At 42.4% G+C, this 26,362-nt stretch overlaps 1 protein-coding gene across 4 annotated transcripts in view; it reads left to right on the forward strand.

Annotated features, from left to right (window-relative positions):
* The window catches only part of PREX1 (phosphatidylinositol-3,4,5-trisphosphate dependent Rac exchange factor 1), a 176,386-nt gene that overhangs the window by 77,234 nt on the left and 72,790 nt on the right, over positions 1 to 26,362 (forward strand). For all 4 annotated transcript variants that reach the window (XM_068701013.1, XM_068701012.1, XM_068701011.1 and 1 more), the window contains 3 exons: positions 6,199 to 6,303; positions 9,867 to 9,968; positions 25,690 to 25,851. In XM_068701013.1, coding sequence (XP_068557114.1) covers positions 6,199 to 6,303; positions 9,867 to 9,968; positions 25,690 to 25,851 — 369 coding nt within the window. The remainder of the gene's footprint in view (positions 1 to 6,198; positions 6,304 to 9,866; positions 9,969 to 25,689; positions 25,852 to 26,362) is intronic.

The raw sequence follows: 26,362 nt of genomic DNA on the forward strand, positions 1-26,362 counted from the left end.
TCAAAAATACAGAAAATTTGGCTTTTAGACTCAACAATAGCTTAAGAATGCCACAGCCACAAAATGCAAAGTAGTTGTGGTACACTCTGACAGTTCCAGGTTGTTCAAAACATTTTATCAGGTTACTTTTGTGTCATCTGACTTTATGCCTGATTGTTTTATTATTTGTTCTCTTAATACATTCATAATGCAGTTATGTGCACCAGTCAGATTGGTACTGCTAGGTGACCTGGAAAGCACAGACCTATAAATAGGGACCATGGAACTATGGAATTGGAAATGAGAGAATCATGGAAGTCAGAGAACCACTGCTCCTCTCATTATAATTTGCTTCTTATTATTGCAAACTAATAAGAACATAGAGTATGCACTAATTGAGTATGCAAGATCAATTATTGCATACACCTAGTCACAAGCTGGACTCATTTAAATGCTGATTTACTGATTTACAAGTATAATAATTCAAAGCTATGGATTTTTTTGCATGCAGCTGCCCTCCTGAGATGTCTGAAAAATTAGAAAGTATATACATAATAGCCATTTCTTCAAATTCTTATTAACTGCATTAAGCCACAGGCCAACTTCCCATCAAAATATGTTCTATTACACTTTCATAATTATAATTAATGCTTTCATAATTCATTGAGCTTGAGTGGACGGTGGTGATGCAGGAATTCTTGATTTATAGAGCTTTACCAATTATAAGTTTTATTTATGTTGTAACAATTAAAATAATAGCAGAATGTTGTTATATTGAAACAGTGCCCCAAAACTGTATCATCTGTAAGGAGTGACTGTCAGCTGCTGAAGAACATACTGAGGTACTCGGTTAAGGACTTGAATACTCACTAGAATCATTGGCCGCCAAGAAGACATGCTCAGGACATCTTGTACAGGACATTATTACTCATTAGCAAGGGTGTCTTGAGGGATGCTGTCAAATTGTTTACTGTGTTTCAGGGTGGCACTGACTAGCAAGAAATGTTAATATCATGTAGTTTGACTGAATTCAAGCCTGGTACATGTAGTCATTGGCAATGTCTTCTTGTATGTGAACATAGCATTTTGTAACTTTATTCCTGCAGGATTTAATAATTATGTAATTGGATGTTTATTATTTCTCAAACATGCAACAAAGCAGGAATTATGAAACTATAATGTATAGACATGAGTGCTGGTAAGAATTTGTCCTCCAAATAGCCTAGTGGCTATTTGACTGAGATCAGTTTACATTGTAGTCTGCGGAGTGCATTGCAAATAATGTGTATATCAACTATGTCACAGTCCCCTAGGGAAGAAGACCTGTAGCTTATGCAGGTGGAAGTCAAACATCTTTTAATTCAGAATATATGGAAGAAGCTGGTCTCATCCATAATGAACCTAAGGAAGTGTAGGAATAACATTAGAAGCTTTGCGGCACCTCAGGACTGAGCAGGGAATAGTCAACAGCAGGTTACCAAGAGAGGAGGAAATGATCTGTCCTTGTCTACAGACGGTGCCTAAGTTTTATAATCACCTCGCTGCAGGTATGTGGGATTGAGGGATGTAGGATTTGTCCCCTCTCACAGTGCAGGCTTCCATAGTGAGTTGCCAGCAGGAGATGCCAGCAGCAATTGTGGTTCAGAGTGAGTCTTGATTTCCTCTCTGATCAGGTTTCCAGAGCTCCATTTCCCGTATTGGGGTTGTTCTGGTGAAGCAGAAGCATTCGCAGAAAACAAACGAACAAAAAAACGAACAAACAAAATCCTCAAAACTGTGCCTCAGAAACAGTCATTCCTGAAGGCATTTCTGTGATGCTGAAACCAGTTTTTTTGAAATTGTGTACAGTATTTTGGACTACAAGAAGCCCTTGCAGTACACTTAAGGTTTCCTGAAGAAAAAGCCAGCCGTTCTCTTCTAGGGATGCACTCCTGCAACGTGGCTGAAGAATGTGTTGCTTTGTTTTGGTTTTGAGAGAGACAGAGCATGTCATTAGCCTGTGTACCCAAGGAAAATATGGGTGATACTTCTTTACTTTTTTTTTTTTTCATTTTGCCTAAGGTTCTTGTGTTGTAATGTGCTTTTAAAAAAAGAAGTGCTAAAAAAAATGCCCTCGGTGCTATTTTTTCCCATTATCATCAAATCACAGTGTATCCTCGGGGAGTCTGCAGCAAGGAAATGACATAAAGCCTGTGAATCTCGAACATATCAGTGTATCTTCTATCATGATCACCTGGCGAGGTCATTCTTAGTTTAGATTATAAACCCCGTCCTTGTCAGCAGCCAGATGTTAGCATAGGTACTTTTCTCCAGAAGCTCCATGTTAAAAGTGCTCATAAATTTAGAGAAGAGTTTGAGAATGTTTGAAGCACAGGTTTTTTTTCAGACAGAGAGTTTCTCAGAGGGCATTTCTTCTCTAGTTTCCTTGTATTACACACCTCTGACAGACGTTTCCAGATTCCCCATGGGGAGATCCACCAGAATAGTGTTTAGGTCCTGTTGATGAGATCTATGTATCCTAAATTTCTTCTAATGTCCATAGACTTCACTATTTTAATGGTTTACCTTGGCCTAGAATAGCCTAGCTCAACAACAGTCCAGACATGCTGAAAAACAGGACACCACTTTTAGTCATAATAAGCCTCTAGGATCATGATTGATCCATTTATATTAATGCTAGGACATCCTCCCCGATCTCCAGCTTGGAAGCATTCTGATCTTGGGTAATACCTGAAACAAGCCAATATTGCAATGGCTCCAGAAGAGCTATAATGTTTCACTGCAACTAATGCATATTGACTTGGAAGTATTTTAACAAATGATGAAATATGCTTGCTCTGTTATTCAGCTGTGAAAAGCTGTTTTGTTCTGGAAAACAGACTTTGTTTGCCCTGGTGTATTCTGTTTGATCAGAAGATGATGAAAAGTCCGTTGTCTGATGCTAGGTACTAGAATTTCATAAAGAGTTGTTGTTCTTTACTTTCTGTTATTGTCATACCAAACTCACTTAGATGTTAATTCAAAATAAAATCTGCTGACTGAAAAGAAATATGACGTGTAGAACAGATCTTTAACATCAAGGAGAATGTATACACTGAACTTTGAATAATCACACCTTGTCAATATTGGCTTTCTTGTACTGGTGATGAAAATATAAGACTGCAGAGCAGAAGGGCAAAGGATTGACTGGTGCTTGATTTATGTTGCTGTCATACTGGTAGAGCTTCAGTAACCTCGTAGCTATAAAATAAGCTTGTTCAAGTGAAATGTTTTCATCTCATTTTTAGGAGCAATGCTGCATGAGTGATCAGTTTTACTGTTTAAGTCATCAGGGATTTTGTTCTGTTCAGAATGAAATCTCTTTTGTTTAGGGTTTTCATGTTGACAAAACTGATTTCAGCTTGCTTTGAAAGAAGAAAATGTCATGCCTCATTAAAAATACATCCAAATAACATGATTACAGTTTACCAAATGTCTTCCATAAATTTTCTAGCCAAGCCTGTTTTCAAATTTGCACTAATTTGTGGCTGTTCTACCAGACCAAAAATAACATATATGAAAAATAAACTATTGGTTTAAATATTTAACCAAACTAAGAAGGGTATAGACTTATTTTTGTCACCAAAGCCAGAAGGTCTAGCCATGTATTCAGCAGATTTGCTGAATAAGAAGGTGCCATTTTTGTGTGGTCACTTCTCTGACCATAATTGCACTTTAATATAGAGTAACTGTAGGTTCCGAATTCCTGGGCTAACATCTGTAATTATATAACTGATAATTTCCTCACCAGGGGATGGGAGAGTCCAGGACTGAATGTCACCCAGAGAGGAAATTAAACACTTCAGACACTGAGTAATTTAAAACATAGTTGTCATATTTGTGGGTCTCATGCATGAGGGACAGATGGGAAAGACTTGATGAATGCACTCTGGTGTGTGTATAATTATTGTACTGTCTTGAGTTCAGCAAAGGGATTTTGTCATGATCTAAATATAACCTCTCAAAACTCCAGACATTCGGAGCTGCAGTCAGAAATCTGAGCAATGACATTTTGCGTGCATTGATGCACTGGATGCTGCTGTGTTAATGGTTGCTATTTTTAGTTTCATGCATGCTGCTTGTGTGCATCCAGGGAGCTGAGGGGAGGGGAGGAAATGTAGGGGAAACTCATAAATCTGTCCTCTCTCTCCACCACTCTCCATTTTAAGGATAAAAACAATTCTGGGTCTGTCAGTTACCTCTTTTCTATTGTGCTATGGATTCAATCCTGCCTTTTCCTGCATCTGGTGGTCAGAAGTCTTTGTTTCTTTCTAGCTTCCCAGTATTAGAGCAATACGAACAGCTGTAGATGAAGGATGTCTTGAACAACTGTGTTCCAGCTCTTTGCACTGCACTTTGTGGCCGTTGTTTTATTTGCTTTGTACCATTGTTGCCGTGTTTGGAAATGCATCTTTTTATTGTCAGTTCTTCCTTTGGAGGCATGAGGAGGGGAAAAAAAAAGTCACCACATTGTTAGTTAAAACAAATAAATCTAAATGTGCTTTTCAGTCCCTGAGCATGTATGTCTGACCATTGAGCATCTGACCAGAATGTCAAATGCTTCTCCTAAACTAATATAAACACAATTTCTTTTCCTTGTGACAATAGTGAAGGGAATGCCCGATGAGTGCAGCTGTGTTCCAGGGCTCTGTGTTACTTAACTCCTTCAGTTGGCAGTAGTTTTTGGTTAGATCACTATAAGCTCTCTTAGAGGTAGCCAGACTGCAGGTATCTCATCACGAGCTAGCACAGAGTGCTCCACGTCTCCTGAAGAGTGCTAGGAGGCCTATCAACGCTCAGAAAATTCACTTCCAAGTTCTGGAGAGATTAGTTAATTCAGGAAGAATACTTTCATGCCAGGATCCTAAATTGGAAGTTGATGTGAACACCACAACAAACTCTGCAGGGCATTGTAAACATGCCATGATGCCCCGAGATGCTGGCTCTGCGAGGTCTTCTGCATTATCCCTAACCCAGCTAAATTGCTTTTAATGTGCAAAGTAACTTTTCTGTGTACCTCTGCATGGTACTTCACTGTGCCTTAGCTGAACCAGGAGAGAAGCTACTGTTATGAGAATCACCCGATAAATATTGTGTGCTTTTGGCTTCTGAACCATTTAACCTGACTGAAGCCTAATGCAGCCTCTTGACCTCCTTTTATTACAGTGAATGCAATGCTGATCTCTAGCATAGCTGCTAAAAGTTCAGCCCTTCCCAACAGCCTTGAAAGGATTGATTCACCTCCTTGCCTGGTCCACTAAGGCATGGAAATAGTTGTTACTGCTTCTTTTGTGAATCACTTCATAGTGTTTGCAGATGTTTGCTGTGGACTCTGGTAATGTTCATTGTAAGAAGAAGGACTGTCTTTGGCTCTGAAGATCAGTGAAGCAGAACTGAGCGCTGCCAGTTTTCCCTTGGTTCTTGACAAGGGATTTCAGTCCACTACAGGTGGTGGTGGGTATGACATGGTCCACTCTAAGTAACTCAATCTAGTCGTAAAGCTACCTTTCTTCTTTCATTTCCATGGTCTGTTGGATATTTTGTATATGTTCAATGAAATGCTTCAATTCGGAAGAGCTGTTGTGGGCAGCTATTGCATCACTTCGTGTTTCAGAACACAAAGTGAATTTGTCAATTCACTGGTGTTTTCCCCCTCCGCCCTGCAAGGCAGGGGATTTCCAGCTGGTTGCTCTACGTGCCATAGTTCCCCTCTGACATGTTCCAGTCCTTGGTTCTTCCCAGCCTTCTCTGTTTCCTCTTCCTGCAGCAGTAATCAGCACAGTTCCAAAATGTCAGTCCTGTTAACATCCCCCTTGCTCCTGCCTTTACTTTGCTCCTGTCTACTCTACTGGAATATCTTAACACATACATGAGTGTCCCTGAGATAGCAAAATCCATCCTTTCAGCAAAGGATATATTATTTCAGTGATGCATTAAAAGGAAAAGTGTTGGAGAGATCTGTGCTCAAAAGCTGACGCTAATTTACAAGAGTAAGTTTGGAATTAGTGGAACACCTCTATACATTATTCACATTTGGGGAGTATCATTCACTTCATGTAAAATGCAACTCTAACGCCACTTGTGTGCACCCTCCTTTGTAAAGAATTTGGTATCAGACTGAGACAATATTGTCACTTCAGTTTTATCCAAGTCAATAACTTAATATGCTTTTCCTTGCAGAAAGACAAATTCTTTGTGTATGAGGAGTACTGTAGCAACCATGAGAAAGCACTCAGACTGCTAATGGAATTGAACAAGATCCCAACAGTGAGAGCATTCCTCTTGGTAAGCACCTTCTCTAGCACTCTTGACTTACTGATCTGACTTTGTACTGTACTCATAATACCCCCCTAGTATCCCAGGAATGCGAAGCATTTTGCAGACATTATTCATTCCAGCTATGAAGCACTCAGAAAGGTTGGGTATTGAAATCATTGGTAAGTTCAAGTACAGAACTAAGCACAGCTTTGGTATGAGTAATTCCATTAGAAACAGGGAATATTTTTTTTAAAAGAATCAACAGAAAAGTTGAGTAAAGATTGTGAAAGGACTAATGCAATAAGTCGTCAGTGGGGCTGTGACTAGCTCCCAGAGGATCTGGTTCCCTTCTCAATTCTCTGACCAATTTGCCATCTGCAGACCTACTAGAAACATGTGGCCCGCTTCTGACACTATTTTCCCTGGGAGCTCAGTTGTGGGCATGAAACATAGGCTGGATGAATTCTTTTGGTGGTGTCGTTGCTGCTTGTTTCAAAAATGACCCAATTCCTCATCCAACCCATGATGTGTTAGTATCTATGTTGGGAAGGGAGTGTGGCCTACAGCCTTCTTTGGATGCTGGGCTGGGAGGAGAAACAACCTCCAGACAGCACCTTCTGACTGTGAGTGTCCTGGTTTCAGTTAGAACAGAGTTAATTTTCTTCCTAGTAGCTGGTATTATTATTTTATATATTTGTATAATATTATTATTTTCCTTCCTGTCTTATTAAACTGTCTTTATCTCAACTCATGGGCTTCACTTTCCATTTCTCTCCCCCGTCCCAGAGAGGGAGGGGGGAGGGTGAGCGTGAGCGAACGGTTGTGTGGTGTTTAGCTGCTGGCTGGGTTAAACCACGACACTGAGGTTTCTTATTTCTTTTTTTTTTTTTTTTTTTTTATTCCTTCCTTATTTCTCCTCCCAACATCCACCCCAATTCTCCTTGATTTTAGATGTCTCGTTTTCCTACCCATGGATGGAAGGCATTTGGAATGGGGATGGTGTGTAGATGAGGGACCAATTCAGCATGCTAGTTTACTGTCTTAGTGAATGCTGTGCAGATAAAGAAAGGCTGTCTTTGCAATGGACCGTCTGCTCTTCTTTCTGCTCTTGTTTTTTCCTTTCTGCTGAAGGCTTTCTCTTTCCTAATACAGTACAGCAGAAGAAAACTTCTGCATAGATGCCTGTCACAAGCAGAGCATTATTTTAGCCACAAAATACAGGCCTTGGAGGGAGGGGCAGGAACATGATTGCTATTGGGTATTTGGAATCTCTTTATCATATCTGAGTTTAATGAACACCATTAAACCATTAGTTTGAGTCTTCAAATGAGCCATTCCTGTCCATGGACTCCTCTGGATGCTTCTGTTGAGGAAAAATAACAAGAAAGAGGAGCAATGAAGGTGAATATAAACACCATCCTTCCCAGCATCCAGAGTGTTCTCTGCATTTCCACTGGATTGGCGAAAACCTCTCATCTCTGTTGCCGGCAGCAGCTGGCAAACTAATTATGAAGCACATTAAATATGTCACACTGTCTGCTGTGGCTTGCAGCAGCACCTGAATCCAAGAGAATTTTAAAATAACAGTAACTATGGGAGGAGAGGTTATGCAGAAGTATTTTCTTTGTTGTGGCTGTTGTAATTTCTTCCAGGCCTTCAGTCTCCTATCCACTCCCTCCTAAAGCCGATGCTATAATGCCACCATGCAGAGAAAGCTGCATTAAAATACAAAGCTTTGCTTGTGAGTATGGATTTGGCCCGATTGCCCCCTCGTAGCTGCTGAAATGCAGAATGTGGGAGTGTGTTTGAAAAATCAGTAAGTGTTAAAGGGCAGTTTTGAGCCCAGAGCTAGAGGGAGGGCTGAAAGGAGAGACGGGAAGGACTGAATCACCCGAGACTTGGAAAATTGGACAGGGAGCATTGTGAGCTGGTAGCCAACGCCACAGATCTAGAATAGCCCTGGGGAAGGGTTATTTTACAGACAACTGTCTGTAAAAATACCACTTAGGAGTGATGAGATTTATGTAGGATGTCTATGAACACTTCTTGAAGAAGAGAATTATTGAACTACAGCCAAAAACCCACTATATTAGAGTGTGTCTGAGCCATAGCACACATTTCACAGGGGAAAATGTCATCAGTGATGCCCCAAAGCAAGCACATCTTGGCTGAAATTGATTTAAACTTCAGCTTCTGTTGACAGGGCAGGTTTGCAACTGGGATGATTTTTGGAGCAAAGTTGTCCAGATTCATGGCCAAACATAGAAATGTAGGACTAGGTTCTCTCAGATAGATTTGAAATCTGAGTCAGCTGCCTACCTCTGGCAGCATGCAATACCAGCATCTTCAGGGAAATGCATAAAAAGTTTACAATAGGTCTGTGATTGTTTATCACAGAGATTACAGATTATTGTGAAGAAATAAAGACAGGTGAGGGACTGTAGGTTCTCCTATGTCATACTCAGTTCTTAAATTCCATGGCAGCCCTGAGAATTTCCATAATCTACTAAGAAATTAAACATCTCTTGTAGTGGTGCACAAATTTGTCTGTGAAATGATTTTCCCAGAATGCCCCCCCAAAGGTGTGAGAACTTATATGAGTATTGCGAGGGTTGCTCAGTTGCTGCATCTGTTTCTTAACCTAAAAGCTGTTTGGATTTCTGTTTCTTTTGTGCATTGGTCCAATATTTCTTAAGGTTTTATATTGTCACCTTTCTTGCTATATTCAAGCAATGCTGGAAGAGTAGTCACTGTCCTGGGTACAGAAATGCCCTTCACCTTTGTCTGGAAAGCACAGGGCTACGAGAATAATTAATGTTGAAACAGTGGATTTTTTTTTTTTTTTTTGAGCATTAGAATTACTGAAATCTGGTTTCCTTAAATTTAATCATCTCTTGCATCAGCGTTCTCCTTTCCATGTAGCAGCTTTGCCCTCAAGTCCTGTAACTTCTTTGCTGGGCAAGCAGCATCATGCACTGTGACTGGTTCAGAGCTACATTTGCAGTGTTTAGCCCATGCTGTTTGTCCAGCTGGGGTTAGACATAATGTTTTGCCAGAGAATTGGTGGATGTGATGCAGATGACTCACTTATTTCAGAGCTATATTTGATTTCCTTCAGATGCAGAGACTGGCCAAGAGTTAATTACATGATTCCTAGTTAGTATGTTTTATTTTAGCCTTTGACTTTTCTGGACCAATAGTGCAAACTTTGGATAGTGCATGAAGACAAATGGCCGTGTTGATTGTGGGGGTAGGTTGGATTCCTTTAGGTAATGGTGCATCTAGGTTTTGCTGATTGTCATGGTATTATGACACTTTTTTTCTGAGTCACCAGCTGTTTAGTATTCCTTTAAGAGACCTTTCTATACAGCCACTGTTATCCACAGAGATATTTATTTTGCTGATTCACAGAGAATCAGGCTTAACTTGATGGCCATATTTCAGTGGTGAATGAAGTCTCATTTCCTTTATCTTAGGATGGCAAAGTTCTTTGTGACCATAGTATGTATTATAGAAACAGAAAATCATGTCAAAGAGCATGTGAAAGTGTTGTGTCTGGGTTAACATTTGTTTCCTTTTTTTGATTATAGAGTTGCATGCTTTTGGGAGGCAGAAAGACAACAGACATTCCACTGGAGGGTTATCTGCTGACGCCAATTCAGCGAATTTGCAAGTATCCACTTCTGCTCAAGGTAAACCAACAAAAGAATTTCTCTAGCTTGTTGTTTTACTGTTGGCGTGATTTTTGCAACTTTTTAGCCATGGATTCTGCTGTCACTACTACCTGCCTGGCACGTACTTCCAAAAGCTGGATGCTCTTTGCAGAACATGGCTTTTTGTGGGTACAGTCAAAAAGCTGGCTGATGCTGCCAGGCTGTTAAAGTTGTAATGGTGTGAGTAGACCAGACAGGGTGACTTACTGTCTAGCTAATGTCTTTTGACTTCAGATCTCTTCTGATGTTTGTTAAGACTTGAGTGCTGTTTTAACCACTTCCTGAAAAGCTGTGTTCAAACAGAATTGTATCAGTATTCTGAGGAACTCTACGGCTCTGGGGACTGGAAACAGGAGACATCTTTCATCACTAGGTCTCTAGTTTGAGTGTTTTCAGGTCAGTAATGATCAAAATTCTTTATCATCTGACAGCTGTTTGGAGGCTTGTTTGAAACCTGTTTGGTTGTCTCAGACAAGTTCCCAATGGACAGGTGGCATTGCAGAAATGACTACTGCAATTGGCACTAACTGTCCCCCTTGCTAGCAGTCTTAGTGTAGGAGCTGAAGAATGAGAGACCTACAGAGAACTAACTTGCTTCTCATCCTCCAGGTCAGGGCTGGGTCACACGCCTGGTGGGGAGAAGGAAAAAGAGAAAGTGGTTTCTGGGAGAGCTTGCAACACCATTGGCCTTGCAGCTACTCTTTGGCTAAAAGCCATGAATTTTCAAGGGTGTCATTCTTAGAGTGACATTATATTTACTAAGATAAAGTTAAGTAATAAAAAAATACAAGAAGCAACTACCTTTTATCTCAGAAGAAAGGTCCTTTAATTGTGGAAGAAAACAATTCTGTGATGAGTTAGTGTTCTTAGTCACAGGCTGACCACGTGAATCAAGTGTATGTTGTGTAAAATTATTGCAGTGCTGTGCTTGTAAATTCATAGAATCATAGAATATGCTGAGTTGGAAGGGACCCTTAAGGATCATCAAGTCCAACTCTTGACACCGCACAGGTCTACCCAAAAGTTCAGACCATGTGACTAAGTGCACAGTCCAATCTCTTCTTAAATTCAGTCAGGCTCGGTGCAGTGACCACTTCCCTGGGGAGCCTGTTCCAGCGTGCAACCACCCTCTCTGTGAAGAACCCCCTCCTGATGTCAAGCCTAAATTTCCCCTGCCTCAGCTTAACCCCGTTAAGGGGTCCTGGCCAGGCGGTCTGTAATAGACTCCCACAATGACATCCCCTTTATTCGTTCGTCCCTTGATCCTTACCCAGAGGCTCTCAACTTTGCCATCGCCGACCTGAAGTTCCACACAGTCCAGCCCCTGCTTCACATACATCGCCACCCCACCACCTCGCCTACCCTGCCTGTCCCTCCTGAAGAGCCTGTAACCATCTATCGCAACACCCCAGTCACAGGACTCATCCCACCAGGTTTCGCTTATGCTGATGATGTCGTAGTTGCGGGACTGGGCCAGTACTTCTAGCTCATCCATTTTATTCCTCATACTGCGTGCGTTCGTGTAGAAGCATTTCAGGTGCGTCTCCTTACACTCAGCACCTTGTGGATCTAACCGAAGGACCTCACTGGCACACAGCCCCTCTGATTCTAGCATACCATCCCTTAGGTCTTCACCGGCGTGCCTGGTTTTAGCCCCTTCCCCCTTCAACTCTAGTTTAAAGCCCTATCTATCAGCCCTGCCAACTCCTGACCAAAGATCCTTACCCCTCTCCGAGAGAGGCGCATCCCATCCGGTGCCATCAGGCCCGGTGTAGCATAGACCTTCCTGTGATCAAAGAACCCAAAGTTCAGATTGAATAAGGGCTTTCATAGGTACAAGTTGGTTAGTTCAATAGTGATGTATTTCCCTTTTATTAGAGTTCTGTTTCACCTTCTTAATATTTAAATTATTTCCCTCCATCCAATTGGAACTTTCAAGAGGTAGATTTTCAAAATACGTCCTTCCTACAAGTGGAATCATTTTTTTGGTCTATACAGTACAAACCCATCTTACAGCAGGTGTTCATGTACCATGTCTTGTGGACCTGTTACTGAGATTTACGTGTATATGGACAGTTTATCAGTCCAGTCAATCCATTGGAGTGCAGATTGCTCTTACAGTTTTAAATGACTGGACGTGGTTTCTTTGTTTCTTTTCCCCTGCTATTAGGCACATAGGAGAAGCTGATGTGAGGGACTGCTGCAGGCATTTCTCTCAGAGTATTAATAATAGTCAAGATGAGGCAAAGGTGTCTAGATTAAGGAAGCACATAAGTGGCTCCAGCTCTGATTTATCTTCAGAGAAGAGTGGTTATATAGGGTTAATTGAAAATGTAATGATGCCTCAGCTTAAGTCCAGTGTATTTGTTTATTTGGGGTTATTATGGAGAGAATTTGGTAGCTGTTGAGTCTGTGGGTCTGTTTGATGACTGTGAGCAACATTGATCTGCACAAAAAGAGAGCTCCTGCAGCATCTGATATGGTGACTGGAAGGGGGGATGTGCAGACCTTGAGGTGTGCATTCCTGACCTAATATTTTGGTAGTGTTTTCTCATTTTCAATATGAGGTGTGTTCACTGATTGCTATCTACCAGCATGTTAAAGATGTGAAAATATAAGATTGTCTTGGTTCTTTGCAGAGATCCCTTTCTTATTTTCTAAGAATCTTCAGTCAGAGGAAGCAGTGCCTGTATTTTTACTTTTGAACTGATCTCTACGTTTGTGCTGCTACTGAAAGATGAAGCGTTAACTTCCTGCAGATTTCCTGTCACAGTTACCCTTTGTATGAAGGGAATCATAGAATCATAGAATCATAGAATATCCTGAGTTGGAAGGGACCCTTAAGGATCATCAAGTCCAACTCTTGACACCGCACAGGTCTACCCAAAAGTTCAGACCATGTGACTAAGTGCACAGTCCAATCTCTTCTTAAATTCAGTCAGGCTCGGTGCAGTGACCACTTCCCTGGGGAGCCTGTTCCAGCGTGCAACCACCCTCTCTGTGAAGAACCCCCTCCTTATGTCAAGCCTAAATTTCCCCTGCCTCAGCTTAACCCCGTTCCCGCGGGTCCTGTCTCTGGTGTTAATGGAGAAAAGGTCTCCTGCCTCTCGACACCCCCTTACGAGGAAGTTGTAGACTGCGATGAGGTCTCCCCTCAGCCTCCTCTTCTCCAGGCTGAACAGGCCCAGTGCCCTCAGCCGTTCCTCGTACGTCTTCCCCTCCAGGCCTTTCACCATCTTCGTAGCCCTCCTCTGGACACTCTCCAACAGTTTCATGTCCTTTTTATACTGTGGTGCCCAGAACTGCACACAGTACTCGAGGTGAGGCCTCACCAGCGCAGAGTAGAGCGGGACAATCACCTCCCTCGACCTACTAGCGATGCCGTGCTTGATGCACCCCAGGACACGGTTGGCCCTCCTGGCTGCCAGGGCACACTGCTGGCTCATATTCAACTTGCTGTCTACCACGACCCCCAGATCCCTCTCTTCTAGGCTGCTCTCCAGCGTCTCATCGCCCAGTCTGTACGTGCAGCCAGGGTTTCCCCGTCCCAGGTGCAGGACCCGGCACTTGCTCTTATTGAACTTCATGCGGTTGGCGATCGCCCAGCTCTCCAACCTATCCAGATCCCTCTGCAAGGCCTTTCCACCCTCAACAGAGTCCACAACTCCTCCAAGTTTGGTGTCATCAGCAAACTTGCTCAAAATGCCTTCTATTCCTACATCCAGATCGTTTATAAAAATATTGAAAAGTACCGGCCCTAAAATGGAGCCTTGAGGGACCCCACTGGTGACCGCCCGCCAGCCTGACGCAGCCCCATTTACCATAACCCTTTGGGCCCTGCCCGTTAGCCAATTGCTCACCCATCGTATGATGTTTTTATTTAGCTGTATGGTGGACATTTTGTCCAGTAGGATCCTATGGGAAACCGTGTCAAAAGCCTTGCTGAAGTCCAAAAAAATCACATCAGCTGGTTTCCCTTGGTCCACCATACGGGTGATCTTATCATAAAAGGAAATCAGGTTAGGTACAGAGCCTGCGGGCCAGGTTCGTTCACCTCGTTACTGGTTCCACGCTGGAGACATCTTCATAGAGCCAGAATGGTCAAAATCTGCTGTACCTTTGCTATGTTCATCTTCAGTGATCTTTGAGCAGTTTTATCTCAGTACTTCTCAATCTTTTTGAACCAGAATATCACTGTTAATGTGCTGTGTTTCTCTTATTCTGCTCTGTGACCTTTTTGATAAGCTGAAGCCAATGTGGTTTTCTGCACTGGTTCTGACCACCTGTTGCCAAATCACCTGTTGCTAATTAGACTTGCTTAATTTCTAAGCTTTTTTGGAAAATGTATTTGAGTCGTAGATCTCTGTCAGTTTGAATAATCTGACTTCTTAGCTACAGACAGAAGTTTGACTTGCAAATCAAAATCTCTATTCTGTTTTAAAAGCCCATCAAAATATTAGAATGTCAGAAACTGCCAATATTAAAAAAAATCCTGAAATTTCAGGGATTTTACTCAGAAATGAGTGAGAGATACTCTGTCACTCAAATGCCAGAGGAGATGCACACTTTTGATTACAGGGTAGTAGTATAATCGATGCAGTGACTTTTTGGTATTCTTCAACTTAAACTTTCCTGTTCCTCTACTATTATAGGACAAATCTTTCAAAAAGTATGAGGTTCTGTGTCAGTGATTGGAAGAGCTATGAATGAACGGTCTTGCTTGCTCTTCTTTAAGAGTTTGCTTTGCAAAGAGGGAGTGATCAAAAGCCTAAAATAAGTTTCTCTGAACTGTGGTCTTTCCAAGTACAATGGTAACTGAAGGCATTGTGCTCTGGGGAACAAATGTTGGCCTATGGAAATAAGGTGTGTGGTTTTTACTTTCTCACATGTACACAGTTGTGTATGTAAAGAAGCCAGCAAGCACAAACCTCATTTCTTTGAAAGCCAAAAATACCACCAGGAAGGCTAAGACTAAGCAGCGTCTCTTCGCTTGCAGCCACAATAGGGTAGAATGAAGTTAAATTTGCCTTTGATGCCTACACTGTGCCTGCCTTGTGGGATGGGGGCACGGGTGTTTGGATCTGTTGCTGTTCTCTCAGAACCACACACATGCATAGAGCAAAGAGCTACAAAGGGAGTGAACAGGGAAAGCTGCAATAATGGGTCTTTAATGTTGCATTCAATTTTTCTAGAGATTTCTTTATGTATACAGGCTGATATAAATCACACAGTTTGCTACTTATAATTTCCTGGGCAGGACATAAAAATTTCAAGTAAAAGCTGAAGGGAATTTAGTTTCTGTTAAGCAACAAATCTGCCTCAGTTAGTGAGGTTATGCCATTACTAGGGGGTATTCAGCTCCGGCAATATCTGTGATCATTAGAACATCTAACTGATGCTGATCCTCAAACTAGTGAGCTCATGGTCAATGAACTGTGTCCCATTCGAGACTTGTCTGATGCTTGCTGGCACAAAATTACCACCGTGGACATGACTGTTTCAGACATGAAGAAAGCTAAGATAAGGGGAGGGCTGGTTTCTGTTAGTGCTGACCAGGAAAATGCAACTCACCAATCAAAAAAAAAAAAATTAGATTTAAAAATAACACAACCCTCAAATTAAGCATTTGTTCTCCCCTTGCCACTGAACTGCAGTTATTGCTCCTGAAATAGCAGTTTTGTATTCATGGGAATTGGATCTTATTTTATCTAATTCCCAGGGCAAACAGATACTATGTATTCCAGCTGATTAGAAAAATCATCATGTTATCCTACTTCTCTATTTGTGTTTTTAATAAGAATTTATGAACATCCAGATTTTCTGATAACTTTGAAATGACCTTGTTATAGTATAATCATTTAGGATTGCTAATTAGTTAGGTTTGATTAAGATGATATGAATGTAGTAACTCAGACTTATATGTTTGAAAGCCAGCCATAAATAATAGGGAAAGGCACTTTTAAAATGTGATAACTATTTTTGATTAATTCAATATGTGAGTGTTGTTATTCCAGAATAATAGGATCTCACGTGAAATTGATCTGGGTTACTTAATTAGGAATAGCATACTGGAATATCTCTAAGTGCAGATACAACTTAAACAAATCTTACCAGTTATTTCCAATGTAAAGTATGGAATCTTGTAACTGATCTTACGTTTTCTCATCCTCTGACCAAACTTTTTAATTTTTTTAACCAAAAAATTAAGGAGACAAAATGATCATTCAGGTGATGGTGATTGATAAAGCTCAATTTTTATTTTTTTTTTCCAGTTTCTTTTTCTGTGCACCAAACACAGCAACTTTGGAGCATCTGACTAAACAGTTTTCAAATTTTGGTTGCCTTCCTTGGAAGTCAGTTTGCAAGCCTTGTCTTTGGTTTGAAGCGTGGGACTCAGAACTCACCATGGTGTTTCACAATCCCTGTGCAATCAGAGAAGAAATGATAATATTTGTTCCCTAGTACAGTTTTTGTCTGCTCCAGGCAGCCTGAGAAGAGAATTAGCACAAACTTGTTGGTCAGTAAATTAGTTTTATCCCCAGTCCAAGCCCTCCCTAATGTATCTATCTCCCACTTCTTTCCCTTGATGTCACACTTAGCAGAGGATTTGAAGTCTTTTTGGGTGTGTTGGAGCTCTGAATGTTTGTCTGTTATCAATGAGATACATTATAAATTTTCCTTAAAGGTGAGAAAAGAGCCTTTGAGTAGGCTTGAACGAAATGGAGCTGTACTTGCTGTGATGGGCATTACAATTCGGTAAGCAGAAAAGACAAACAGATGGACAGAACTTGGGAGCATATACGGTGCGAGTGACTTAAAACTCCATTGCGGATGTGTACGCTGCAGAGCTTGCTGAGTAAATATTTCTAGCAGAACGTCTTGGATTAAGGCAGCTCTGTCTCACTGATAATAATTGTATGACTCTGTATTAATTAGCGGTAACTATACGTCTTAAGAGTAGAAGCAGCTGTTGTGTAAACCAATCTCTGAACAGAAATAGCCTTTTCCCCCTAATAAAGAGCGTTTATGTCAGCAAGAAGAAAACCCTAGGGGAAGAGTGATCATGAGTTAATCACACCACTGGGGGTAGGGATTAGGAACAGTCATTTCTGTCTTCTTCCTCCCAACATGCGAGGAATGTGAAGCACATGATGGCCGCACCCCTACAGGCTCCTGATAGCCTAGTGCATGTCACAGAGCTTGTTTCTTAGTTGATGTTTGTTCTCTTAAGGAATTGCTAAGTCTCCAGCCAGAAATGCACATTACACTTGATACTTTAAAAATATCTCATAATACATGCAACTCTGTGGAGGATTTAGGGCAGTTATTATGTGTTGCTTCATGTGACGGAAGACTCATTGGCCCTAAGAGGAAAAGAAAAACCTGGAGGAGAAAGCTGAGCGTCCAGGCTCAGAGCCCTCTTGTAGGGGAGAACCCAGCAGTGAGGTCTACACAGGTCTGAACAAATGCAGTGAAAGGCAGAGATGGGAAGCCAGTGCTGGGGACACAGAACAGAATGAAGAAAACTCCCTCACTCCCCTCTTCTCCCTCAGCATTCCTCTCAGCGATGTTTAAGGAACAAAATCTTCTAATTAGCCCTAATTGAGTACGTTTAATCTTCGGGGCTTTGCTCCCCCGTCAATCCTCAGAAGAGGGATGTTGCTCTTAGATTCATAATATTGCCTGGTTAAAATCCAAGTCTTCTTAGCATAATGTTACAGCATTAAAAATTATATATACACCGTACAGAGTTGTCAGGAGTACTGCCAATTTATAAATCATACTCTGTCTTCAGTGCTTTTTATATATAATCACAAATAACTGCTAATATATATAAAACATCTTTTTGTTTCACTTTAATTTTTAAGCGTATGTTGAAGATTTGATGGCACATCTAATGTAATCAGTTTTAGTGATCTATTGCTGTCTAGTCTTTACCTTGCAGAGGCAGTGACATAAATTGTAAATTTAAAAAACACACAGGATAAAAACTGCTGTGATTGATGGGTATGCAGAGCCTTGTGTAGCATCTGTTTTCTGGTTGGTTAAAGTACAAAATTCATTTTAATTCATGTAAACTGAAAAACACAAATACAAAAAATCTAGCTACATTTTTGCAGCAAGGTGTTAATGTGTTCTTATGCATGTTGTGGTTTTTGGTGTTGGTGATGTTTTTTTTACCCACAGTTTGGAACTGAACTGCTTATTACCATGACTTTTTGAATTGATAAGGAATATGGTGTCTTAGTTATCTCTGTAATCCTGAGGTGTTCACTGAATTACCAACAGATGTATCTATGAAACCATGTTTTATGCATGCACTGGTTTGTAGTGCAGAGTGACACAGCCTGGCGAGCAATGATTTGCAGTGTTAAGTCACTGCACAGAATTCATGTTAAAGCCATGTGTGAGTGTCTTCAAAAGTATGAAGATAGAGTTTTTTAAAATATAGAGACTTACAGAAATTAAATTTTGACTGCAAAACATGTTCAGGTGTCATTTTTAAACACATCTTTGTGTGACAGGGAGGACATGTGAAAGGATGACACAGGCTTCTTTTTTAAAAAAAAAGATCAGTTAAGCAGAATAACATCCTTTCTGCTAGGAAGTATTAAAAGTGTGTTTACATTTGAAAAACCTCTAGTTTCCTCTGCCAGCCTGCATCGTTCGCTCAGCATCCCCTGCTACCTTATTGCATCTTCCTGTGCAATGTTTTTGTTGCTAAGGTCTCTCCTCAGAGTTTTTTTGTTTCTTTTTTGGGGCATCAAGCACAATTAGTAAAATGACAAATGCACAAACAGCTGATGTGTCTTATTTCTTATGTGATTTAGCTTTTATATTTAGATTCTGTCATGTTTGGAACTCTTTTAGCCTTCAGCTATTTAAAGCTGTATCTGATACTGAAATGCTTCAGTTGGAATTCCTTTCACTACATTGCATAATTGGAGATTGGCATTTCTTTGTAGAGTTCTCCCTCTCTCTCTGGTACAGTTAATAAAAGAAGTAAGGCAGCATTTAAGTCTCTAGCAGGGCCTTTTCCTTCATAGTTTTATTTCCTGATTGTTAGACTTTCTGGATGGAACTAAGAAGCCAAATAGTCTCATAGAATCCAAATGCAAGAGCTTTACCTATGTATCTATTACTTCTACACTGTTTCTTCCGAGGATAAGTTGACAAATTGTAGCTTCCAATTTCACCTTTGTGAATCTGTTTCCAAGTGCAATTTGTTATCCAGGGATCCAAACCTGGTCATGTGGAAGCATGTGAAATTGTTGCATAGGTTCATCTACACATAGGGGTGAAGTAAGCTGGTTAGTACTCAAGGCTCACCTCCTCCAAGCTGAAGAGCGATGCATCCCTACAGAGAGGAAATCATGCAAAAGTGCAAGGATGCCTGCATGGATGAACAAGGAGCTCCTGGCCAAACTCAGACACAAAAAAGAAACACGGGATGGAAGCAGGGACAGGTAACCTGAGAGGAATAAAAAGACACTGTCTGATAGATCAAGGGCAACAAGAAGGGTTTCTACAACGATGTCAGTGATAAAAGGAAGATTAGGAAAACTGTGAGTCCTCTCCTGAAGGAAACAGGAGATGTGGTTACCCAGGATATGGAGAAGGCTGAGCTACTCAATGACTTTTTTGCTTCAGCCTTTACCGGCAGGTGCTCTAACCACATCACCCAAATGCAGAAGGCAAGGGCAGGGCTGGGAAAATGAAGGAGGAGATCAGCTGCAAGAGCATTTAAGGAACCTGAAGGTGCACAAGTTCATGGGTCCTGATGAGATGCATCCAAAGGTCCTGAGGGTACTGGTAGATGAACTTTCTAAGACACTATCTGTCACATTTGGGAAGTCATGGCAGTCTGAAGTTCACACTTCCTGGAACCCCAGTTTTTAAAAAGGGAAGAAAAGAAGACATGGGGAACTACAGCCCAGTCATTCTCACCTCTGTGCCTGGCAAGATCCTTCAGCAGATCCTCCTGGAAACTTTCAGGTCAAGGGAGATGATTCTCCCCCTCTGCTCTCATGAAATCCCACCTGCAGTGCTGCATTCAGGTCTGGAGCCCCCAGCATAAGGACATGTAGAGCTGTTGGAGTGGGTCCAGAGGAGGGCCACAAGGGTGATCAGGGGGCTGGAGCACCTCTGCTGTGAAGAGAGGCTGAGAGACCTTGGGAAGTTCAGTCGGGAGAACAGCAGACTTCAGGGAAACCTTATAGAAGCTTTCCAGAACTTAAAGGGGGCCTACAGAAAGATGAGAAGGGACTCTATGTAGGGCTGTGGTGATAGGACTAAAGTTTTAAATGAAAATAGGGTAGATTAGGGTAGATAGGTAGATTACCTGTCCTTCCTTTCTGCATGCTGTTTAGAGGGACACTACAGCTGGCTGTGGATGTCTGAGTGCTGTTACTCCACTCATAAAAGCAGTCAGGCTCTGTGTGTAGGTGCTGTGAGTGGCACAACCTCAAACTTGGCAGCTATGAAAAAGCTGTGAAATAAAAAGAGAATGCTGTGCTGAGAGGAGACAGTTCCCATTTTGATCTGTGTTTATTAAAGAACAGTCTTTTTTTTCAAGCTTATAATACAGAATATGTTTGCAACTTTTTTTTTTTTCAAGACAGAGAAGTCAGAGGATAGCACTGAAGATTAGAAAGGCTGTGAAAAATACCAGCTTTTCTGTTCTCAACTGCTAGTTAGTCTGAAGGATTAACAACTTTGTAGCTAGAAGGTAGATGTTTTATGAATTAGTTTAAGACACTCTTTGCAAGGAATAGATTTCTGCAAGTGGCGGCAACCTCATGTCCTAGGCCTTGTGGTGCACAAGTTGCAATACATAAAGTCCTTCCAGACAGCCATATAGACGAGCTGTATGGAAGACAGGGCCATCATACCCAAGGTTTGCCATCTGGTCTCTCTCTCAGCTGCCTTTCAACATGTTGGCAAATGCTCTCATAGTTTACACATCATAAATCTGTCACTAGAGTAAATAAGCACCCAGAGCTCCCTGGCTGTGTTTCAGAAGTGCCGGGCTCTGCTCTTTCAGGGGCTGTCAGTGGCAGAGCAGCAGGGCTCTTCCTTGCCCAGCTTAGGACTGAGTAGCGGTGGGACAAACGAGATACCTGCCCCAATGGAGTTCCACTGCTCCAACTGTTTCAGCTGCTGCTGCTGTTGAGGCAGACGAGTGCCCAGCCAGCACTCCTCTCCCTGCCTTTTCCAGCGTCCTCTCATGCTTCTTGGTCAGGGCTGCAGGCAGCTAGTGGGGGTGGGGAAGGTGCTGTGGTGCCACTTTCTGCCCTTCCTTCTTTGACAAGACAGCATTACCCAAAGTCGGGAGGCTGGGGGGGGAAGGTATAGGGGAAAGGGAGAATGAGGAAAGACTCATGAGTGTCAAAGAGCTTAATTTTCCTCGCAATAGCAGCCACTGCATAAAATGCTGTGGGTCAGAAAGTAGGCACTTGCTCCCATATCTTCCCCGCTTTCAGGCATCAGGAGGCACAGAGCAGCTGGGGGGTGTTCTGCAGAGTATGAGGACACAACAGAAGGTGTTGTCTGGGGCATCAAAGCAGGCTACTGTGCTGCTGGAGCCAGGGAGATGGATGTGTGCCACAAGCTGTCTCTCTTTGCTTACAAGCAAAGATTTTCATGAGAGTCATGTAGCAAAAGTTGTTCTCTGTTCTGCAAACAGAAGCTGGTGTCACCAAGGCGCCCTCTCTTCTCCTTACTTGCCCTGGCCTCACTTTGAACAAAAGTGGGGTGAGAAATTCCCCAGGGAATTACATTTGTAATAGTGACTGACAGTTGTAGCAGGCAGCTTCCCTTTCTTCTGCATGTGTTACTTTGTAAATCATCCAAGAGTTATGATCATTAACTCCTCTCTTAGTGGGATTCCTGGTTGTCAGCACGTAACCCATCTCCTCCATCGTCCTTCAGCAATTTTCAATCACTGTCAGTGGACAGAGGAAGGAGAAATTGCAGCTGTGAATAAGTTCTCAAAATGCCAAGTCTATCCAAAGAATTGAATAGTCGCATTTTACTGGACAAACACGGACATACCCCCCATTCATTTGGACCTTTCTGTCTCCAGGATCTGTCTGGGTAGGTATGAGAGTACCTCCCATTGTTGTGTCTGGATTCTCAGGAGACCTGTCTTTTGTGTTACTTACAGGTGTCTCAGTAGCTGAATAGTTTCATCTCAAGGTGCAGACTTGAGTTTAGATCGTTCTTCAAACTGAGAAGTTAATATAGACAATATTCTGCACCTCACGGTCCCAATGATTTATTCTGCAGACATTCCTGCTAGTAGAAAAGTACAGCCAGGTATGCACAAACCTGTCACGCACTAAAAGAGACTTCTGTCTGGAGAACTTTGTAGAGCTGATGTATGAATCAACACTAGGACAGAGAAAGATCCGTGATTTAGCAGCACAGTGTCTGGATTAGCTAAGTGGTTGGATTAGCAGCTATTGGAGTTACTACAAGGTAATGCAAGCTTCAGCAGGACTTGAGCTTCAGCTCACATCCCTCTGCTGTCTCACAGGCTACGTACCTTCACCCTAGAAGCACCAGGTGAGTTGATCTAGAGGGCATGTGAGGACAGAAGCCAGTTTAGGAGCAGAGCTTGTATTACAGTTGTGCTACCAACTCAGGGGAGGCAAGCCCCAGCTGTACTCAGGATCATACCTGCAATCAGAGTATGTCAGTGTCAAGCAAGACAGCATGGCACAAAGATCTTGAATGTCAACATGGCAAAAAACAGCGTGGTGAGGAGATGCTTGCTTAGGTTGACATGCCAACGTGGAGAAGTCAAAGACAAATAGGACCACAGAATAAACCTTGTCGGAGCCCATGACAAACATTTGGGGATTGTAATCTCAAATCTTGGATGAATACCACCTGGAACAGTTTGGCTGTCTTTGTCCTTAGCTGTGGGAGCTCTGGACTGAGGCAGTTCAGCTCTGTTCAGACCACACTACTGTGCAGGCACCATTTCAACCTCTCTTTTCCTCTCTCATGAAAAATGATGCAATTCAGCAGCAGTTTGCCATTTAGTCATGGGACTTTAAAACAACCAAATAACATGTTGAGGCAAAACATAACATAGGGAGAAAGAGAAATATTCCAGGCAATGTAAAAATGTGGGTGTTAAACACGGTATTATGTATCAAGAGGGAACTACCAGCCTTAGTTAAGGTTTTGTTAATGCATTTTTATCCAATCGTGGATGACTATAAAATAGCATTGGTCTGAAAAAATGATTAATTGTGAGTTGACAGTGGTTGCTCCTTTTGCCAAACTCTGGTAGATGTTGTCAGGTCCCAAGTTTTAATCCTGTTGTTCCTCAGCGGGCAGTGTTTATGGGATATTGCATGTTGAGTCAAGTGAAGCAGTCTCGTATGAACTCCTTGGGAGCAGACAAGCTGTTCATCTCTCTGTTACTCTCTCCAGTCAAAACACATGCCACAGCCTCCTAGAGGTGAGGAGAAGTCCTTGCTAAACTCCTGCTGTTCTCTTGGCACTTCTCTTTCTCATGCCATCATGTTTGCCTTTTGGGAAGCCCTCCCCACTTGCCATGTGCCTGTCTTGGAGGTAAAAGCACTGAGCGCTAAAAAGTCTTGGTTCTGCAAGTGGCTTGCTCTTGGACAATTTACTCTTGTGTTCCTTTTCTTCTTGATAAAATGAGCATGGTACATCCCTCACACACACACACACACACAAAACAAACAAACATGGGACACCTGTAGCTAGTGACTTTCACTGGGATTTCTGGACATGCAGACTGACTACCCAGAGCTATAGGCACTTACCTGAGTGTGGTTATTGACCTTGGCTGGCTTCTGGCTGTCCACCCAGTAGCTCCCTAACTCCCTTCCTCAATACGACTGGGGGAAGGGGCATGCCCTTTCTTAAGCACGTTTAAGATAGGATAAAATAGAATAGAATAGTTCAGTTGGAAGGGGTCTTCAAAGATCATCTAATCCAACTGCCTGACCTCTTCAGGGCTGACCAAAAACCCAAGTATGTTATACCCTCATGGTAAAGAAATTCTTCTTAATGTCCACTCTAAGCCTCCCCAGGCACAGCTTTGTGCCATTTCCACATGTCCTGTGGTGACCAGGGAGCAGAGACCAGCACCTCTCGGCTTCCCCTCCTCAGGAAGTTGCAGAGCAGCAAGCTCACCTCTCAGTTTCTTTTCTTCAGGTTAGACTACCCAGGTGCCCTCAGGCTCTCTTATAGGGCATGCCTTCCAGCTCTGTTACCCTGATCTGGGTGCTTTTCAAGCACCTTAACATCCTTTTATACCATCGAGCCCAGAACTGCACACAATATTGAAGTGAGGCCGCACTGACAGGAATGGTGGTGGGAAAAGCTCCCCGGCTGGCCGTGCTGTGTTTAACACACCCCAAAATGTGGTTTGCCCTCTTGGCTGCCAGGGCAGGCTGCTGCTGACCCTCATGGGGCAGAGCTGTGAGTGGGACTGGCAGTGCCGGGCCGGAGGCAGCTCCTCACCTCCCCTTAGAGGACACCTGTACTCTGAGGAGTCTGGGTTAGGGGTGGCGTCACGTTGGGATCCCGCCGTAGTCAAGGGAAAGAGGCTTGTTATGAGGGCCCTTCTGGTTTGAGGTGGATCTGGTAGCATTTTTTGCTGTTTATAGATTTATACAACTAGGTCCTGAAGCTTCACCTTCAGGATTAGTCTACACCTGACAGTCTGTGTAAGTACTGTGTACGGTGTATACAGCCTAGCAGTGTTCCTGTAAGGCTATTCCTCACACAAAACCCAACTTCCGTAGCTCTGGTTGTTCTTAACGAGACTTGCTATGGACAGTCTTCATCAGATCATAGAATCATAGAATATGCTGAGTTGGAAGGGACCCTTAAGGATCATCAAGTCCAACTCTTGACACCGCACAGGTCTACCCAAAAGTTCAGACCATGTGACTAAGCGCACAGTCCAATCTCTTCTTAAATTCAGTCAGGCTCGGTGCAGTGACTACTTCCCTGGGGAGCCTGTTCCAGTGTGCAACCACTCTCTCTGTGAAGAACCCCCTCCTGATGTCAAGCCTAAACTTCCCCTGCCTCAGCTTAACCCCGTTCCCGCGGGTCGTGTCGCTGGTGTTAATGGAGAAAAGGTCTCCTGCCTCTCGACACCCCCTTACGAGGAAGTTGTAGACTGCGATGAGGTCTCCCCTCAGCCTCCTCTTCTCCAGGCTGAACAGGCCCAGTGCCCTCAGCCGTTCCTCGTACGTCTTCCCGTTCTTCGTACGTTCTTCATGATGGGGCCCAGCGCAGCTTCAGTGTAACGTTGGATGTATATCACTGGAAATGGTATAGGATGAAGACCATGTCTAGGTCAACAGGCCAGTGCACGTGTGATGTGGACAGTGTGGTTTTTATGTAATAATTTATTTTAATTTATTTGGCCTCGGGTCACGTTAGAAGCAAATGTATGTGATGATACAGCAAAACATATGTGGCTTGAACTCTTTTAATCTGATATATTTAATGTAAGTAATTCCCTAACTTATTAAGCAGCAACCCTGTACACATGAAGAGCAGAGAACAGTATCTACAGTAACGTACCCACAAATTTTCTTTAATTCTACTGCATTATTGTCATTTTCCTGCAGGACTGCACTTTCATGCTGTTTGCTTTCCACATGCAACTTCTAATTTTTTTATTTTTTATTTTTTTCTGAAGGAATTGGCTAAGAGGACTCCCTCTAAGCATCCTGATCACCCAGCTGTCCAGAATGCATTGCAGGCAATGAAGATGGTCTGCACAAATATCAACGAGACCAAGCGACAGATGGAGAAACTGGAAGCCCTTGAACAGTTGCAGTCCCACATTGAAGGATGGGAGGTATGACGCAGGATTAGCAAGCCCTCTGGAGACAATTTACTGCATGGTTTAGTGGGCTGAAGTTTGGTGGTTCATACTGTGTACAGGGACTTCTGATGTGTAAATGCACTAGAAGCTGTGGGTGGCATCACTTTGACAGGTTTAGAATTCAATGTTTATTTTGGGGAGTGCAGGCTGCTGCTGCTAAATTGTAGCAGAAGAAACAGATCATGAAATAAAGAAAGGTACTAGAGCTGGCAAGGACTGAAATTTCAAATGGTCAGGTTTCATTTGAAGGACAAAACTAGAAGATGAAATCAGGAGTGGTCTGAATAACACAAGCTTCTGTTTTCTTTCCTACAAGCCTTTCATTTTTGTGGGAGCTTTGAAAGTTGGCTTCCTACAGATTTCCTGTATAAAAGATAAAGGCTCAGTTAGAAAGCAACTAGTATATTTGTATTTACTCCAGTTAAGTTTTTCATAGATGTGTTCATAGTGATGTGTTTATCAGTAGGTGTATCTGTATAGGTGG

This window comes from Anas acuta, chromosome 16 (assembly GCF_963932015.1).
Source record: "Anas acuta chromosome 16, bAnaAcu1.1, whole genome shotgun sequence".
Taxonomy (NCBI): Eukaryota; Metazoa; Chordata; class Aves; order Anseriformes; family Anatidae; genus Anas; species Anas acuta.